At 42.5% G+C, this 19,675-nt stretch overlaps 1 protein-coding gene across 2 annotated transcripts in view; it reads right to left on the minus strand.

Moving 5' to 3' along the window:
- The window catches only part of VTI1A (vesicle transport through interaction with t-SNAREs 1A), a gene marked incomplete at both ends in the record, with an annotated part of 321,439 nt that extends 303,561 nt beyond the window's left edge, over nucleotides 1–17,878 (minus strand). For both annotated transcript variants that reach the window (XM_084245633.1, XM_084245632.1), the window contains 3 exons: nucleotides 5,918–6,028; nucleotides 9,579–9,637; nucleotides 17,785–17,878. In XM_084245633.1, coding sequence (XP_084101759.1) covers nucleotides 5,918–6,028; nucleotides 9,579–9,637; nucleotides 17,785–17,878 — 264 coding nt within the window. The remainder of the gene's footprint in view (nucleotides 1–5,917; nucleotides 6,029–9,578; nucleotides 9,638–17,784) is intronic.
- Nucleotides 17,879–19,675: the final 1,797 nt, after the last annotated feature.

Here is a 19,675-nt window from a genome sequence, read left to right on the forward strand (position 1 = left end):
TCCTACAAGGTAATCGGGCTAAGGTGATTCACTCTTTTTTTCAGAATATTCTATAATGAGCAGGTTTTTTTATTTTTTAGATTTTTTTATTTTTATACAAGAGCTGGGATACAGGCCAGAGGCGGGGGAGGGTGAGAGGATTCACCAGAGACAGAGTGGGGAGCAGGATAGGCAGACGACAGAAATACACTGCTGAGGGATCAGCGGGCGCAATAGGAGAGGTCTGCTGCACCATGTGGGATTCTTGCCGGCCGGGATCGAACCCACACTGTTGAGGCTGCAGACAGCTTCACAGCAGGGAGCTCAACCCGCTGCGCCACCAGGGAGGCCCTGAGCAGGTATTATTTTTAAGAGAATCAAAGGATAAATATGATTTAAAACAAGTGACAAGCATATTTATTAAGTGCATATAGTGGTGGAGGACTTCTTTTCTGTAATGGCTCTCTGCAGTCTGGATTTCTTTTTTCTTTTCTTTTCTTTTTTTTTTTAAAAAAAGTGGTCTTTTTTTTTTTTAAAGATTTATTTATCCAAGAACTGGGGTACAGGCCAGAGGCACAGGAGGGTGAGAGGATTCACCAGAGACAGAACAGGCAGACAGACCAAAGACAATGCTGAGGGGAGCAGCGGACGAGACAGGAGAGGTCTGCCATGCCATGTGGAATATCCCTGGCCAGCTGGGAATCAAACCTGTGCTGCAAAGGCTGCGGACAGAGTCACAGCGCTGCACTCAACCCGCTGTGCCACCCGGGAGGTCCTGGATTTCTTTTTTCTTTCTAGAATGTACTTACGTTCCTGCAAGAAGAGAAGCTGATGCTGTAATTACATATTACCACAGACACTATCCAAATCTCTTTCAGGATTTTGCATAGTTTCTAAAGAATAGAAGTAAAAATATCCTGGGAAGTCATAAGAATAGAAAAGATAAAAATATAAACAGAAGCATCAAGTTCTTGACCTTTGACAAAAATCAAAATTTAAGAGTTCCTCTTTCTCATTTACACTTCTGTGGTCTATCTTAGACTTAAAACAACAACAATAACAACAACAACAAAGCCGGGGCCTCCCTGGTGGTGCTGGAGATTAAGTCTCAGCACTATGAAGCTATCTGCAGCCACTGCAGGATGAGTTTGATCCCTGGCCAGGGAGCTGACCCACATGGCGAAGCAGACCTCTCCTGTCTCACCCACTGCTCCCCTCAGCAGTGTATTTCAGTCAATCCTCCTGTTGCTTCACACTCCGTCTCTGGTGAATTCTCTCACCTCCACCCCCCACATATGGCCTACACCCCAACTCTTGTATGAATAAATAAAATAAATCTTTAAAAAAAACAACACCAGAATACAGGTACTGGCTTCACTCATAAGCCCAGACACACAAGCTGTCCATTCACCTATCAAAAGAGAGAGTGCAGATAGTAAGAGCAAAAGCTTCAAGCTGTTCCGCAACATCCTTTGAACCCTGACCTAAGGGACCAACTCTGATAGTCTGCGGGTAGTTGGGCTGCTAGGACCATTCAGCCTCACTGCTGAGACCGTCAATAGAAGCGCCATTCTCTGATGTAGGCAGCTCTGAGCCTGGAGCTGGCCTAACAATCACATCACATAACCTGCCAAACAGGAAAAGGACAGCGTTCAGGCACCACTGACCTGGGGTGGAAGTGAACTCGAGGCTGAGGTGAGAAAGCTCTACTTCTAACACCCATTACCATCGAATCCTCCACCTCAAATCCTGTATATGTGTGTGTGAGTCCTTAAGTTCAGCTTTGTTCCAAAAATGAAATCTGCAACTATAGAAATCAACCACAAGATGGCGCGAGCACTCCAGCACTATATCCGCGCTGGCCAGGCATTCAATTCAACACATCCTGTCCTCAAACCTTTTGGATTTATCCTGCCACATCACCTACGTGTTCCTTTCTTTTTCTAACTGACATTTAGTCGCGGGCCTCCCCGGTGGCGCAGTGGTTGAGCGCTGGGTTGTGAAGCTGCCCGCAGCTTCCCCAGCGCCGGTTCGATCCCCGGCCTCACGGGTGAGGGTCCCACATGGCGCACAGACCTCTCCTGCCGCCCGCTGCTCCCCTCAGCAGTGTACTTCGGTCCTTCTGCCTGCTCTGCTCCCCGCTCTGGCTCTGGTGAATTCTCTCACCCTCCTGCGCTTCTGACTGTACCCAGTGCTTGTATAAATTAAAAAAAAGAAATGAAACAGTCAAATATTTTATACAATGTTAGGGACTTTTTCTTTTTGTCTGTGCAAGTCTAGGGAATTTTTGTTTGTTTGTTGTTATTTTATAAAAAGCAAATCATAATCTTAAACTTGAAACAAACCCTCAACAATAGCTCCCCTCTTTTTGTCCTTCCTGGAGCATCCTGACATGACCACACCTGAAGCAATCAATTGGGAACAAAGAAATAACAAGAACGGTTCAAATACATAAATTCCAATGTTTTCTAAAAGTTGATTCCAAATAAAGAGGCTATTAGTAAATTTTTATGGAAATTTAAAGATGGGGGGGGGTGTTACACAGGCTCATGGGGAGAACATCAAAACACGTGCTCAATTTATTTGCTTCTGTCCTGTCTGTAAAGAGTGGTGTTACTTTAAGGTTAATCATTTGATCTCCAGTAATCATTTGTCTTCCATTTTCTCTTATCAAAAAAGAAGGGGCTGGTACTTGACCTGCTAGTGACCTGATATTGCTAAATTACCCTGAGAATATAAGATGCCCCAGAAAGCTAAGACCAAAAACCAAGAAAAATGGAAATAGGTAAATGAAAAGAATTATCAGGAATAATGAAGGTGTGAAAGGGAACAGACCTGCGAGCACTGACTTCCCTTCACCCCCTACAATTATTACTACTATGTGTAGCCTGGATTTCGAACCTTTTCAAAAGGTATTTAGTCACTTCCAGATTAAATTCTATGACAGGTCACAGTAAACAGCAATTATTTTTTTCATTCTCAGATGCACATGCAGTCACTGCAGATAAGTAAACATTAAAATGACACTGCAGTTGCAGTGTTTCCCAGTCCTGACAAAGTGAAGATGAACACAACCACTCTAAACAACTGAACACAATTATGAAGCAATGCTTTTAAAAAATGGAACACCAGGCAGGATAGGATTTCAAACTATTAGAGAGGAGTTTGAAGCGAGCCTGGCCATTGTCAAGGCTCTTTGGTGCAGGGTGGGCCCAAGTGGAGCTGAACTTAGGAAGCAGATGTTGGATGCGGGGTGGCTGAGATGGTTGAAGTTCAGCTGGGAAATGGAGGCAAGAGAGACAGAATTCTGACCAAAGGGTATGACATTTGCTGGATGCTCTGGTCTGGAGGCCACATCTCAAAAGGAAGGCTACTGAAGACAGTAGACAGGCCCTAACGAAGCTTAACAATAAGCCTAGAAAGGAGGGAACTCATTGGTTCAATCATCTATGTGCCTAAATAAGGCTCAATATTGCTGAAATAAGTACTGTGAAGAGGTGACTTTGATTCATGCCCACAGAAGCAAAGATTAGTCGTTGGGAGCATGAAGGATCTTAGGTATTGCAAGGACATGGAGGTTGAGATGAACTGCTCCAAAGGAAACCAACAAAACCTAGGCTTTTAATAATGTAGGATCCACAATACCAAGCATGTGATAAAATCACTAGACATGTGAAGAAGTATGGGAATAGAACACAAAACCTGGAAGTTGACCTGGATTTCATTTAGTAGGCAGTGAAGACTCTAGGCTTCTGTGCAACAGTGTGACAGATTCAGACCAGTGTGTTAGAGACAATTTCAGAGCCATGCAGAGATGGCTTGGTGTGGGTGGTGGCAGAGGAAGAGAGGTTGCTTCAGTCACCTAGACAGAGAGCTACGAAGGGTTCCAGCAGTGGCAAAGGAGGTAGGAGACACTGCAGAGGCAGGATTGTCATGCTCAGTGATCTACAGGATATACAAGGTGACAGAGAGGACAAACTAGAGAGAACTCTAAAGTAACAACTATTTGTCAAATGTAAGTGCTTCTGTTTAAAGGACTCTGGGGTAGAAATTCAGTAGACTGCACAACATAGGACTCAGGGGTCACTAAGAGGTCTGGTCAGAATGCAGGTTAGTATAATGTGGTCCTGGAAGCCACAGGAGTGAATGACAACATGGAGAAGAACAGTGGCGAAAAGAGGTATCTAAGCAACTGGCACGGGAGAAGAGGCCAAGACAGGGGAGCAAGAGGGTAATGAGGTTTAAGAAGAAAGGTTTAAGAAGAAAGCATTAAGTTGCCCTCTGCCCCTCCCCCAAAGTCTTAATATCACAAGGGGTTAGGGGAGCCAATTCAGTTCTAATAAACAGAGACAGATGAAGGGCCACCCCTGTGATTTTTTTCTTGTCATTCTAGGTATGATATATCACCACAAGAAAGTTAACAAATATCTTTAAAGAGATCCTTTATTCCTTTAAAGAATAAAAGAATTAAATATAATAAATAAAAATCAAAAGGGAATTATATGGATATTTTCTAGTTTTTTCAAATACCTGATGTGAGGTGCTGTGGTAAGAGGAGAAAGCTATAAAATGAGACAAAGGAACACTCACTTCTCACAGCCCTGCAATGCCTTCTCCACCAGAATGGAAGCCAAGGTCTTGATCAAGCCTACAGCACCCTTATCCATCTTTCTTCTGCCTCCCTCTGTAGCCTCAAGCATCTCTCCCCTTCTCCCTCTCAAGCCACAGAGACACCCTTGCAAAAATAGCCACAAAAGTAGTCTCTCCACCCAGTTCCTGCCTTCATTGTCACTTACTGCATTTCTCACCAACTGAACCAACTGAAATTGTGATACACAGGGATCCATTTACTTGTTTCTTGTCTTCCCCATAGAATTTAAATTCCACAACAGCAAGACCTTGATCTTATTCTGGCTTTTCCAGTGCCTGTTATTGTGCTATAGGAGTTAGAAGAAGACTTGTTGAATGAAATCTGTAGACACCTGAGCCTCTCTTGTGTTCTCTCATGGGTAAAATGGGGATGGCTGTCCACAGTGAGGGCTGGGAGAGAGATGTTTTCTGACTCAGTGAAAAGACGCCGTAGTGGTGAATATACACATAAACACATCCATCGTGAATGTGGCCCAGAAAATGACTTTTTAGGTCATAGTTGCTGGTTCCATTTTTCTTTATGATGGAAAATATACCTGAGAAATACTTACCCAAGTATACAGTAATCAAATACCTAAAGGATTAGATTAGACTCTTCAGGAAACAAAAAGACTAAAGATTCCACGACCTGATTTATAAACTGTAGAAGCAAGTGAGCTTTTGAAAACTTTTCAAGAAAGAAAGATTAAGACTATATTCAGAAGTATGAGCTGAAATGTGTCTACTGCAAGTCATCTGTTGAACTCCTAACCCTGAGCATCTCAGAATGTAACTGGGTTTGGAAATAGGGTCTTGAATTCAGTTAAAAGGAAGTCATTCTCCAACATGGATGGTGCCCTTGCAAGAAGAGGAAATTAAATCTATATTTTCAAGAATCTATTGAAGTCCATCCCAGAGGAACATGCACTGAGAAGGCACACACGGAGCCCTGAGTGCTTTTGGGGCACCCATGAGCCTGCATCTGAAAGGGTGCAAACTCTGAGAGGCCCAAAACTGGGTTTCAAAATTCTAGTAAGTGCTAGATGCTTCCTAAATGCCACGAACCACCTTATATGGCTCTATTTGTGAGTTGTGAATCCTGCATCCCTTCAACTGGGTCATCCACTAGCTCCATAGCACTGTTAGAGCCTCGAGTCAAACACAACGGAGGTATTACTTGTCTTTTGCACAAGCTCCCAAAGACCACACATTTAATGCTGCTCACAGTGTGGGCCGGAATATGTAAAATATAGGTGAAAATTCAGTTTAAAGATCAGTAAATATCCATAGAGGATGGAACTGGACTTACAAAATCTGTCTCGAGTTTTCCCATTTCTTGCTTGTAGCTTCTCATCCTGTTGCTGTACATTCCTCGGCTTTGGGGAGGGATCTCTCGGACTTCCAGATCCATTTGTTCAAGCTGGAAGAGTGAGAGAAAACATGACTCCAACCATGAGCTTATTCCTTATTTGACCAGAAGTATAGCGTTTAAAGGACTGATTCCAATTCCTCATTTTTCAGTAGGAACCAGCCTAAGGAGCTAAATGCCCATGTTAAATAGTATTGGGACTGCTTTTTTTTTTTTTTAAAGATTTATTTATTTATGCATACGAGAGCTGGGGTGCAGGCCAGAGATGGGGGGAGGGAGGTGTTGAGAGGATTTACCAGAGAGAGTGGGGAGCAGAACAGGCAGATGTACTGAAATACACTGCTGAGGGGAGCAGTGAGCGAGACAGGAGAGGTCTGCTCTCCCATGTGGGTCACCTCCTTGCTGGGGATCGAACTCGTGCTGCAGTGGCTGCAGATAGCTTCATAGTGCTGCGTCCTAAGCCCTTTCACCACCAGGGAGGCCCCAATGTTGGGACTGCTTTAATGCTTCATCTATGTTTTATACTTCATATATGTTATTCTTCATCATTCAGCAAGGAATGTTGAGTGGTTGGCATCTGGCATGCAGGGTGTCAAAGCTCTTGCCATGACCAGGATTTCTGTTAAATCATACATATTAATCCAAACAGCTTCAAGAAAAATGACCTTAATAACCTCATATATTCCATTGTGCAGTCCAACCTGCCCTGGTCTTTTGATCACAAACCACCAGAATGATTTCTACCATTTCCACCAATATTTCTACCATTAAGTCATGACTGTCAGCCCAGCCTTAGTGATTTGGTAAAAATTCATTTGGAAAGTCTTTTCTAATTAGGAAAATCACATACCAACAGATAAGGGACCTTGCTCCCAGCCTGATTCATTGTACTTTATAACCAGACATAGAGTCAAATAGATAAACAGAAATATGGAAAATCACACCACGCCCACTGAGGTCACAGCAGGACACTTACCCTAATCTGCTGTTACAGAACACTTTGGACACAACCTGATGGTTCAGACCACAGGCTTTCAAGTTGGACACGGCGGTCATGTTGCAGACGCCACTACTTAGTAGTCCTGCACCTCAGGCAGGTTTCTTAACCCTCCAGGTCTTACTTTCCTTATTTCTAAAGATAATAATTTTTTTCTTTTTGTAGTGCAGCTGTGAAGATTAAATGAGGTAACTCCCACAATGTGCTTACAGCAGCGTCTCTTACTTGGCAATCACTAGATAAATGGCATCACTAGATGACGGGGAAGAAATACAGCAAGCAAAATACAAAGCATCAGAGGTTACTTATTTATACTTGGCATTGAAATAAAAAATAACTGCAACAACAAATTGACTGAGGCCACATCTTATAAACTCACCTTAAAAAATGGTGCCATGTCTGGTGATTTTAGAGTATTCTAATAAGTTATCACTAATAAATCTAAGTTGTCTAATGTCAGAGACCAAAAAATGACAGCAGAACACAAGCAAACCAAGAAAACCACATTTCAATTCACACATGTCAATTTTATTAATAAATGAGAAGACAAGCTGAATTATAGTTGCGTTAGACAATGAGCATTTAAATGATTGATGTCTCAACTTGAATGTGAAGCACCAATAAACTAAATAGTTACACTGCAAGGGAATCATTTAAAGCACTTCTCTGAAATCATCACGAAGTACTTGGTTCTAACAAGGTAAAAAGGATCATCCAGACAAATAATTGCAAAGGTACATGTAAGTGAAAATCTGGGAGTAGGTGCATTTCTGTTTAAGACATTTCACAAGGACACTCAAAACTAAATTAAAAATAGGCAAGAAAGAAAAAAGGAAACACATGACAAGCACTTGAAGAGAAATCAGCCATGAGGCCACTCTGCGCTTATGTCCTACTGCCACTGCATTCACAGGTCGATGTGGACACAGCAACAAGAAGAGCGGAGTGTCCAAGAGATTCACACAGACATTTATCTAGCAGAAACACAACCACTCCCAATTAATCAAATCAACAAGTGTTTGTCCCAGGTCCTCATCAAAAATACAGTATGAAATCTAACAAGCACTGTCCTTTCCAAGGATGTTGTCAGAATTAAGTAAATCAGCTTTGATTGAAATTTCAAACAAACACAAATATATATCTTAGACAAAATTTTTGGAAAAAGGAAACTTTCAAAAGAAATAAACATTAGAAGTTGTGCAGATGAGAAGGACAACAGCCAGCAGAGATCAGAAGTAGATCTTCTAATCTTCTAAAATCCAACAGCTAAAAAAGATCTAGCAAGAAGGAAGACAATTCACCACTTTAGTAGATGTCTGGGTGCAATGGGAAGCAATGGCCACCTATTCCTTCTGACCCTCTGTGGACGGCCCTGTTAACAAATAAGCTTCTGCAGTGCCCCATTTTCTAACTGCCCCCTTATAGTCTTTTCTTAGAGATTAACAACACTTAGTCTACATAAGGATTCAAGAAGATTCTGCAGAAAAACAATAACCAAAAAAATAGTCCAATCCCCAACTCTCTTTAAGCTACTGTTGCCCAAACGTATAGGGACAGGTAATAACACTTAACAGAAACACACTGTGGGGAAGCATCCCACGTATTTCAGTAAGTAATACTGAGGGAACACCAACAATACCCTTCGGTATTTAGAAAAACAGCACTCATCTGGGAGTATAATACAATAAGAGTTGAATCGGCTGCAATACTTGGCTTTTAAAACAAAAAAAAATTGGAACACATTGCTTTTTGGTCTTTGGTTTGTAAATTTTTTTATATCAAAACTAGTCTTTCTAAGACTTCATTTCCCCATCTACAAAATGGGGGTAATATCAGTGTTTAGAATCACTCCTCCAAGGGTCTCTCATTGACTTTCAGGTCCTATTAAGCATACCAAGAATGCAAGGCTACTTTTCAGGGTTGGATTTGCAGGGAGCAAAGTTGAGGAAGAAAATAATGTGGACTTTTAGATTACAAGATGCCATAAAGCAGTGTGTTTCCCTGATTCCCCACTCTCCTCCTGCAGATATTCAACTGTACATAAAGGGACTCCTGCCTCACCCCTGTTGAATGGGGCTCAGAACCTAGGCAAGCATACTGAAACTCTGGAAACTGCTTTTGCTGTAAGTGATAAAGTCTTTTGTCTCTGACCTAGGAATGTCATGTCTCCCATTAGCATCCATGAAACTGTGCTCACTTGCTAACTTGTAAGTAGGGAGTAATCTCATATCCTTAACAATTTTTGACTAGCAATACTTGCCTTACAGGGTTTTGGTGAACTTTTTAATATTATAAAGTAAGTAATAGGCTGAATCCAGGTCTGGTACCCAGCATGCCTTTAAACAAGGATTGCTATTTATAGCTATTATAAAAAGTACTAGGAATAAAAATGAGAGGTCAACATTTAATGAAACACCTTTATTAATAAGAATAAAATTGCATGGAGCTACTAACTTCTCTGCAATTGAAAACTGATGAATTCCAAATTATAAAATGTTAATCAGTAGAGTTTCACATTCCTACAATGAATAAAACAGGCTAAAAGGAGGCAGCAGTTGAAATGACCCTGGCTGTGTTAAAATATATTACTAAGTCTGTACATACCAGTTCTTTTGCTTCTTCAAGCTGTTTCTCCACATTTGCAACCATCTGCTTCTTCTCATCTGAAAGGAAAATAATGTCAAGGAGATGCTAAGGATACAAATTTAATATTTTATAAGTTCTATATGTATACACCTTCTTCCTTTCTGGCGAATCAGATTAGAGAGTTTTCATGTCAGATAAATGACCATGATTCTTTGATGGGTCAGGAATCATGTTAAGTCACTGGTTCTAGACTACCTGAAAATACATCATCCTATGAAACACCTAATTATAAAGAGATGTCATGATATTTTCAAGAGAAACTCAACCTATTATGTCAGGAACAGCAGAGTTAGAGGTAGTTTGGGGAAAATTGTAAAATTACAACTTTAATGAATTGGGGGCAACTGATTATTAAAACTTAAAAGTCACCCACAAAAACTATTTCAAAAACTGGAAAAATCTAACATTCCTTTAAAAATTGTACATTTGTTAACACTGAGAACTGGGTCAAATGGAAGAAATATTTAGTGTCGGGGCTACTGATTCCAAACCCAAAGCTTGAAATGAACCCAGCACCTGCCAGTTTACTGGCCTTTCAAAAGAATAGTCAACACTAAGTGGGCAGTATTTACTAGAATAGTAATTCCGTTCTCCTAGCTCCAAGTGCCTTTCGTTTGATCCACCCGAGCTGGGGGGCTAGATATCATCTAAGGTGTTTTGGGTGTATTTTAAACATTTCCCTAAAGAAAAATACATATTTTAAATCAAAATATAGCTTGATTTTTCCTCTTTGCAAAAGCTAAATCTACATATGGTAAGATTAGAAAAAATTAGTATATGATCCCAGTCTATTGGTTGCTGGCACATCAATTCATGCACCATCTCCACATAGTTACAATAGAATCACAGTGTATTTTTGTGATAGAACAGAATATGAAATAAAAAAAGCCCATCTGGGACCAGGAACAAGATAATACATTTACACATCAGAAGGAACATCTCCTCTTCTTGCAGGTACTCCGTAGTTAGGAAAGTCCCTGGCAAGGACCTCCAGGACCAGTTTAACAAAACAAAACAAAGGAAGGCTTCTCTTCAGATCCGTCCTCAGCTGTATAACTAATATCCCTCCCTCCCTTCCACTGTCACTTCTCCTTCCGCAACGCCCCTTTCCCTTCCTATGATCTTACCCCTCCCCACCATTCCACCAAACTGGCTCTCATGAAGACGAATGACCTTTCCTTTGTCTAAAGGGATGGGCACTCCTTGGACCTATTTGTATTTAATCTTTTTTTTTTTAAGATTTATTTATTTATACAAGCACTGGGTACAGTCAGAAGCGCAGGAGGGTGAGAGAATTCACCAGAGCCAGAGGGGAGAGCAGAGCAGGCCGACTGACGAAATACACTGCTGAGGGGAGCAGCGGGCGCGCCATCTGGGACCCTCGTCCAGCGGCCGCAGATCGAACCAGCACTGCAGAGGCTGCGGGCAGCTTTGCAACCCAGCGCTCAATCGCTGCGCCACCGGGGAAGCCCCTGTATTTAATCTTGTGGCATCTGCCACTCTGCTCCTCTGGTCCTAGAACTTTGCTCTCCTGGCTTCTCTGGCACCCTGATCTTGTGATTCTTGGGGACACTGTTGGCTCCGTATCCTCTGCTGGGTACCCTCTTTTTTAATCCTTCGAGTGCCAGTGTTCCTCAAAGTTAAACCTTGTTTCCCTTCTCTCATGACTATGGTCTCTGTCTCTGGACAATTTCACCCACTCTCATCTTGAACCAACCTAAACCTTCTGATCTAATCCTGACATATTTCCAGGATGCCATGTTTGCATAATCCAGTGCTTTTGCCCATCCCCACTGTCTATCACCTAGCCACCTGGCTATCTGCTCTACAAGCCCTCTTCATGAAGCACTATCTCATTGAAGTCTTTCCTAACCCAACCTAAGAGTTAACCAACCATTTCCTCTTAAGAAAACATCTAGACTCTTACATAATCCTAATGATTTATCTCTCTCTTATATGTCTGATTTACCTTCTGGCTTGGTGACTCTGGAAAGACAAGAATCTGTCTTAGTCATCTTTAGAGTCCTAAAATCTAACACCGAGCCTGGCATATAATCATTTCTTGAGGAAGGATAGTAAATTGAATAAATAATGTAGAAGAGTAGAAGCAGTCACAGAAGAAGCTATGAGACCAGCTACCCTTCTTTCTCCATTTAACCTTCCTAAAATGTGGCTTTGATGGGTTCACTTGAGCCTAGCAGTTCAGGGCCTTTACATTCCAGACCCAAGTAACTTTGCCAACTTTATTTCCAACCACCAGCTCTCCAGTGGTGTCTCTATGCTAACCAGACATTTTGATACCACTCAAGCACATCTCTTTTTTCTGCTCCATGTCTTTACTCAAGCAACACTTAGCATCCTCTGAATATAAAAGAACCGATTCTGGCTAACCCAAGCCAACAAGGGGAATTCATTAGAATTCATTAGGAATTCATTAGGGGAGCTCACAGATTCATCCAAAAAAACTAAGGTCCAAACTCAGGGAGGATAGTGCTCAGGAGCCAGGGGACTGAGGGAGGAGGAACTCAGTGAAAGTCTCTGCTAAAGAGGGGTCTCAGGCAGCAACACCATCCGCTCTTGCTGCTTTGCTCTGCTCAAATTCCTGGCAAAAAATTCTCTGAATGTCCGTGTTTGGGAGCCATGTTTACCTCTTGACTTGGGTAGGACACAGTGACACTTCTCTAATCTCCCTATTTAGCCCAGACAAGTACATGGTGGTAGTCACTAAGTGCTAAGTGAATGCATGAATCAGTCTTAGCACTCAGCAAGTATTTGTGGAAACTGAGATCTTAAAAGAAAACTTGTATGAGTGAGGTACAGCAAATTTTCCTTTATGAAAGAAATAATTAAACTGAGATGGGAGGTGGGAAGAAGAATACAAGTAGATCATTTTCTCATGCCATCCATCTCATGATGGCACCATCAGAAGTAATTTTGGAGCAATGAGGTCAAGTAGTATCACAATTAATACAAGGTATAGAATAAATATCCATGAATTCATGGATATGACTGGACAAGTAAATAAATGGAGAAAGACAATCTCATCTCTATTAAAAAAATTCCAAATAATTTACATAGCCACCCAGCCTCCACAGTGGTGGAGTATGACCCCTTATTCCTTATGCGTGGACTATGTATTTGACTTCCTTCCCAAAGGTATGGGGGAGCAAGCTAGGTGAGTAATCTTCCAGTGGAGAAAATTGACTGCCTCAGCCAGGTGACCAACGAGAACATGCATAATTACGACATCAATATGTACCTTTGCTGTGATGTGATGAAAATGGTGTTTCACTCGGGTTTTTTCTCCCAAAACCTAAAACCCCAGTTTGGTCACCAGAAAAACAATGGGTAAATTCCAATTAAGGAACATTCTATAAAATATCTGACCAGTATTACTTTTCACTGCAAAGTTGTTAAAGATAAGGAAGAGTCTGGGAAACTGTCACAAGTAAAAGAAGCTTAAGGAGGAGTGACACTAAGTGTTTCATGGTGTTGTGGATGAGATCCTGGAATAGTAAATGGACATCAGGTCAAAAACCAAGGAAATCTGAATAAAGTATAACTTCAGTTCATAATAATGTATCAATATGGATTCACTGACTATAATACAGGTGCCAAATCAACATAGGATACTAAAAATAGAGAAAACTGACCTGGAAATATAAGAATTCCGTTGTATCCTTGTGGGTTTTTGATAAATCCAAACCTGTACTAAATTTAAAAGTTTATTTGCAAAAAAAAACCAATGAAGTCATTTAAGTTAACTGAATAGTTGAAGGAAGAGAGGTACACTAGGATTAGAGTGTGGGCTGGTATGTGTTTACCCACTCGAGTCTTAGTCACTCTGCGTCAACGCACTCTTCACCTTTGAGTTCCTGAATTAGAGACTGAACCGCCCCTTCAATCCTAAGCCTCCAGAACATCAGAAACATAATGAAAATCAAATATGTAATTTGAAATAATCTGGTAGCTACATTTTAAAAAGAAACAAGTGAAATTAGTTTTAATAATTTTTAGTGTTAATATTTAATTTGATGTATCCAAAGTACTATCATTTCACTAAGCAACAATAACCATGTTTCAAGTATCCAGTAACTACAAGTGGATATTACGGCTCCAGAGTCACATATATTTTATTTTATTGATTTTTTAAAAATTTATTTTATGTATACAAGAACTGGGGTGCAAGTCAGAGATGTGGGGGATGAGAGGATTCACCAGAGACAGAGTGAGGAGCATAACAGGTGGATCTATTGAAATACACTGCAGAGGGCCTCCCCTGGTGGCGCAGCAGTTGAGCGCTGGGCTGCGAAGCTGCCTGCAGCCTCTGCAGTACCGGTTCGATCCCAGGCCACCAGCGAGGGTCCCACATGGAACGCAGATCTCTCCTGCCACCCACTGCTCCCCTCAGCAGTGTACTTTGGTCCTTCTGCCTGTTCTGCTCCCCGCTCTGGCTCTGGTGAATTCTCTCACCCTCCCAGTCTTCTGACTGTACCCAATGCTTGTATAAATAAATAAATAAATCTTTAAAAAAAAAAGAAAGAAAGACACTGCCAAAGGGGGCAGTGTGTGAGACAGGAGAGGTCTGTTGCGCCATGTAGGTCAGGTCCCTGGCCGGGGATCGAACTCCTGCCGCAGTGGCTGGTGATAATTTGATAGCTCTGAGACTAAGCCCTGCGCCACCAGGGAGACCCATCACTTATATTTTAAGCAAACCATAGTATTCATAAATGAAAGCAGAATTCTCTCACCACAACTACTTTGCAAAGGCAAAGAAGAACAGAACAACCTTTCTGCCCTCTTCCAAGGCTATGCTTAAATGGTTTTCAAAGCCTCTAGGGCTTGGCATGACTAATCTGCTAGACACCAGCATCTCCTTCCATAAAGGACAATATTATCCCACCACTTCCACTTTTCTCCCTCCTGGAGGGACTAAGTTCAAAGCCAGATTCCAAATTCACTTCCAAAAGTTGCTAATCTTTCCTCTCCCTTCAAATATAGGTGTACATCAAGAAAATTCACCTAACTTTAGTCTAGGCACAGAAAGGAAGCAAGAATTGAGGTCTAAGGTTTCTTCATGAGTCCAGTTAATATCACAATCTGAGGAGCTGGTCCTGATTCACTCTCCCAATGGGTGTCTTCAGCGGCAGCAATAATATCACTGATGGCTAATTTATTGTGTATTTTGGGGGAACATGTGCTAGTGAGGTAGATGCTTTATTTCCTTTGAATTTTATAGCATGAAACCCCCCTCCTCCAATTTTACAGATGAAAGAGGCAGGCTCAGAGAAGTCAAACAAGTTGCCCAAGATTATACTTGTAGTATGCAGCAAAGTTGAGATTCTAAACAGATCTGACGCTGTCTGAATCATACCCAATGTGCCCTAATTCCACTCTTGGTATTTCTGACTACAGCCAGTGAGTGAAAGGATTCTTAATAGAACATTTATATCTCTCTGAATGGTGAGGGAAGCAACAAATTGCAAGAGAATATTTTGTGCAAAATACTTCGGGAAGACTGCTTGACGTGATACAACCGCTGTACCTATAAAGCATCCCCCAACTTAGATTTCTCACCAGAGGAAAGGGAACTTCACAATTAGTATGAATTGAGGCTTCCACTGATCCATTTTCCTGACTACTACAGAGCAGTAATCCTTTAAATCAAATTTCAAAGACAGTGCCAGAAGAGTATTAACTAAGCAGGGATTGACCCACTTCATTAGTGCAATTACTAAAGTTAGCTTAACATTCAAACACTTAAGTCTAAGAACAAGTCTTTTTATTATTTAAAACATATCACAGAGTTATTAAATTGCTTTTTTAAAAATAAAGTTTAAAAAATGTTCAATCTTTTCTCTTTGGAAGAGAATATACTGTACATGCCCAACAGAGTGAAGTTAGCTAGAGTCAATCCTACCCAATCGGTTTTAATTTAAATAATGTTGAAGAATAAACCACTTTGGCTGAAAAATGTCTCTTAATGTAAGTAAATTATAGTTCATCTCTTTTGGGTCACCTCTAATGATGCCCAGAGAAAGGGATTATAATTACTTTTAATCATAGTGTTGTGCCACGGTTGTACATATTAATTTCTGTTAGTCCACAGACAGCCATCTGAAATGCACTTTTCCATTTTTTTCCTACTTATCAATTGAAACAGATTACAAGGTGAACAAGTACATGTGATTATAAAGAGAGAAGCCACTGCATTTTTAAGAATGACTATTATTTAATTATTCAAATCAGTAAGTATTTTTCCACTGTCAGCTATACAGCCTCCTTTCAATTCTAATGAAGCTACTGTGTTTGAGTCTCACATGACACTACACCTAAGGACAGTCAAGGGGCTTTATTTTAAAAAATCAAAGGTTTCCTTCTAGGTGGTTAGAATGGTAACATTAAAATATAAAGGCAAGAAAAAAAATCAGTCATAACAGAATCTGTATTCTTGGAAACCGTTTTTACACTTTGTACCCAGGGATGATTTTGTTACTTTATAAGACAGTTTCCCAATACAAAAGCTATTAGCCTAAACAAAAAATGTTTCTATTGTTAAAACTCTTATAATTACAAATGAACAAAAATCCAACTGAAACCACAAGTCTTGAAATTCTGAGGCTTTGGGACTGAAGTCAAAGGAAGTAGTCTCCAACAATAATGACAATAAAATCAAGATGATCTCAGGAGAAAAGCAGAACTGAAGAGAAGAGGCGAGGTGATGGATCATGAAGTGATGAGCCAACAGCCACTTTCTCCACAAAAAATCTCCAAGGCAGCAGTGCTCGGTGGTACAGGCTACCTTGGTTCTCTCCTCTTGTTCCCTCACTTGGACTCATAAACCTCTTTAAGACATCATCCATCTCCTCCAGAACTAACTGGGACTTCAGAAGATGGGTGGGGTGTAAGTTCAGAGATCCTGGCTTCAAGCAAATATCCCTATTAACAGAAAAATAGGTGGGGGGGAAGAAAAACAAAGAAATAAAGGAAGAAAATTATTTAAAAACACACAAGTTTCAGGGGAGGCAGGGAAAATTTTGCTCCAGGTGAAATCATTGGTGTCATCAAGGATGGACTTACAAGGTGGACAATGAAGTTGCCCACCAGTTCACAGTTCATGAAACATTCCCTTTTCTAAACTTTACCTCCCAGGGCTAAGTTAGAGTCACTTTTAGCAGCTGGGTGATGACTCAATTTCCCTAACAAAACTATGCCCAAAAGTAACAATTGTATCTGCAACTAACTACTCAAGTTAAACCTGCATGTAAAGAAAGGTAAATCCCAAGAGGATGTCTTACAAACAAAAATTACCAAATAACCTATTTCTATATCTGTTCTCTCAGTTAAACACTTTTCTTCTGAGCCAGCATAGCCCCCACCTTCACATAGTTGACAGTCTGTCATGGATTAAAATTTGCTAAAACACCAAAACAAAGGAAAACACTTCTAGATGGGAGTTATGGAATTTTAAAGGGTAGAACAATCAGTCTGTACCAAGATCTACACAAAATTGGGTTACAGGCTCCCAAGAAGGATGAGAGACAAGAAATAAGGTTGGGGGTATGGAAAATACTAATGATAATAGCAGTTAACACCAAGAAAGAACTTCACATATGTTAAATCATTTAATCTCACAGCAACTCTATGTGAGACACTACAGTTCCCCCCATTGACGAGAACAACTTTTGGGAGAGGTTGAGAAACTTACCTAAGTGAACAGTTTCAAGGTATCATGACTTTCAACCCTATTCTGCCGCTAATACCATTGTCATTAGCAAAACTGCGTGACTACGGAGTGCAGACCCCTAACTTGGGTACTTACATTCATTCTCTTTAATTCCTCACATCTCTATATTTTATAAAAGAAACGAAACAAAACAAAGACTCAGAGGAACGTTCCCAAAGTTGAGCAAGTACCCTACAAGGTGGCGGAGTGCGGGTTCGAGTCCGGCTGGCTCAGATTCCGAAGGGTCTTTTTACTGCACCCCAAAACCCAGCTTAGACTGTCCCTCTAACCCCAACCAAGTTGAGTTCCATCTCTCCGGGGGATGGAACTAACTCACTCTGGCTTTGCGCCTCAGAGATACACTTGCTTCGGCGGCGTTCCACCGCCCCGAGCCGCCTCCCTCCCGGCCACCCCCGCCAGGCCGGGCAGAGCTCTCACCAGGCGGGAGTCGGGGGACCCTCGCAATCTTGCTGGTGATCTCGGCAGTGAGCACCGCGAAGTCCTGCTCGTAGCCTTCGAAGTCGGACGACATGGTGGCTCCGGAGCGATCGGCCCGGGTCGGAGCCTAGGTCAGGGCGGGGGTCACGCGGGAGAGTGGAACGCGGCGCGGGGACCCCGGGAGACGCCCTGGAGAGCAGAGCGGAGAACCGGGGACAGCTCCCAGCCGGCCGCTTCCTGGTTGTTCTTCGCAATCTCGGTCCTCCGGAAATTGGCCTGAGAGCGCCTTTTACTTTCTGCTTGGGCTTCCTGATGAAGAATTTCACGAAGAAGAAGCACGTCTGCCTGGGTCTAAAAACGCCAACGAAAACACAGGGGATCTCAGGAATCACTGGAAAAAAGGTTTTGTTTCTCTAGGTTCTGGACAGCGTCTCCAGCTCCCCAAGGCGCAGGTCACGGGCGCTTGCTTCCCGGGGGAAGTTTGACGTGGCGGACCCCCCCCGGAAGTGGCTGTGCCGGAGCCTGCGCGCGGGGCCCGGGCCGGGAGCCGCTGCGAGGGCGCTGGCGGGGCGGCGAGCGGGTCGTGGCGGGCTCCGCGCTCCAGCCTCTCGCAACCTTCTGCTTTGCTGCACTGGGCCGCCTTTGACCGAGTGATCCGAGGAGAAGAAAACCTGTTCCGGGTGAGCCAGGCGCCCCGGAAATGCGATGGCTGAGGCGCGGGCTCCAGGGACCGAGCTGAGGTGGGAGTCCAGGCAGGACGAGTAACCACGGTCCGGGCGGGCTTCGCCCCACGCGAAAGAGGCCAGAATCTCCACAGTGTTGAGCTCAGCAACGCTTACCGGGATGTGCCGCCTCTGAGGGAGGATTTCCAGTCCTTGGCGACGCGGGCGGGAAACGGAGGCATCTGTTGCCTGTGAATTTCTGTCTCCTGCGTAGCTCAGATCTTCTCCCCGCCACTCGCTGCAGACCCGTCCGAAGTCGCTTTCTGCAGATCTGCGCTTTTGCCTTCCTGCCTTCTTCCTCCCTGGCTGCTGCAGGCACCTCCTCCCCCCCCTGCCGCCTTCCCCCCAGCTCCCCAGCACATGTTCTCATTCATGTTCACGCTCAGGTACGCCTTCAGGCGCGAGTTCACACACTGCTCTCCTCCCCTCCCTCTTGCTGCCTTTCACTGCTTTCACGCACGTATCTTTTACCTTTGCCCCAAAAGATCCTGATGTTGGTGTTTGGGGAGCAACCGCAGCCAAGTGATCTAGACCATGCCTGGTATACAGGACTTCACTGGAGACTCAGCTTAGACCTCCGTAAAGTGAGTTTGGTGTCTTGGTTTATTATGGGTTCAGCTATGACTTACTTGTGACCTTGGTCTCCAGTTTTCCTGCGAAGAAGGAAGCCAGATTAGATTACTCCCGAGGCCCTGCTTCCCGACTCTGAAAGTCTTTCTCTGCTCAAACCATTTACTGAACGTTGGACGGTCAAGGTCTTGGCAAGTTGGGAACAAGCGAATAGCAACTATTTTAGACTCGCATATACATTTTACGTACTATTCAGACTTGAACCTGATTTTGGATAAGATCAAAATAGCTCTTTTTGGTATTGGACTAGATACTCACCCAAAGTAATGCACTTGTGAGGTTGCTTTGGTTAGGAATTATTGGTGTTGACAAAGACAGGATAATAAAGTGTTTTAGTGAACTTTCTCATTTTGTTTTCTTTAGATTGGGTTTCAAACCAAGAGACTGGATTCTCCTAGTTACCATAAAGAGCTGTGCGTGTGTAACAGTGAAAATGGCATAATCTGCACTAACGTCCCACAACTTGAAGGCATGACAGTTCAGGAGCACACGTGGACTTGTGGCACATGGAAATGTGTACACAGGAAAAGGAAATCTAT

Source organism: Talpa europaea, assembly GCF_964194135.1.
Source record: "Talpa europaea genome assembly, chromosome: 10".
Classification (NCBI taxonomy): Eukaryota; Metazoa; Chordata; class Mammalia; order Eulipotyphla; family Talpidae; genus Talpa; species Talpa europaea.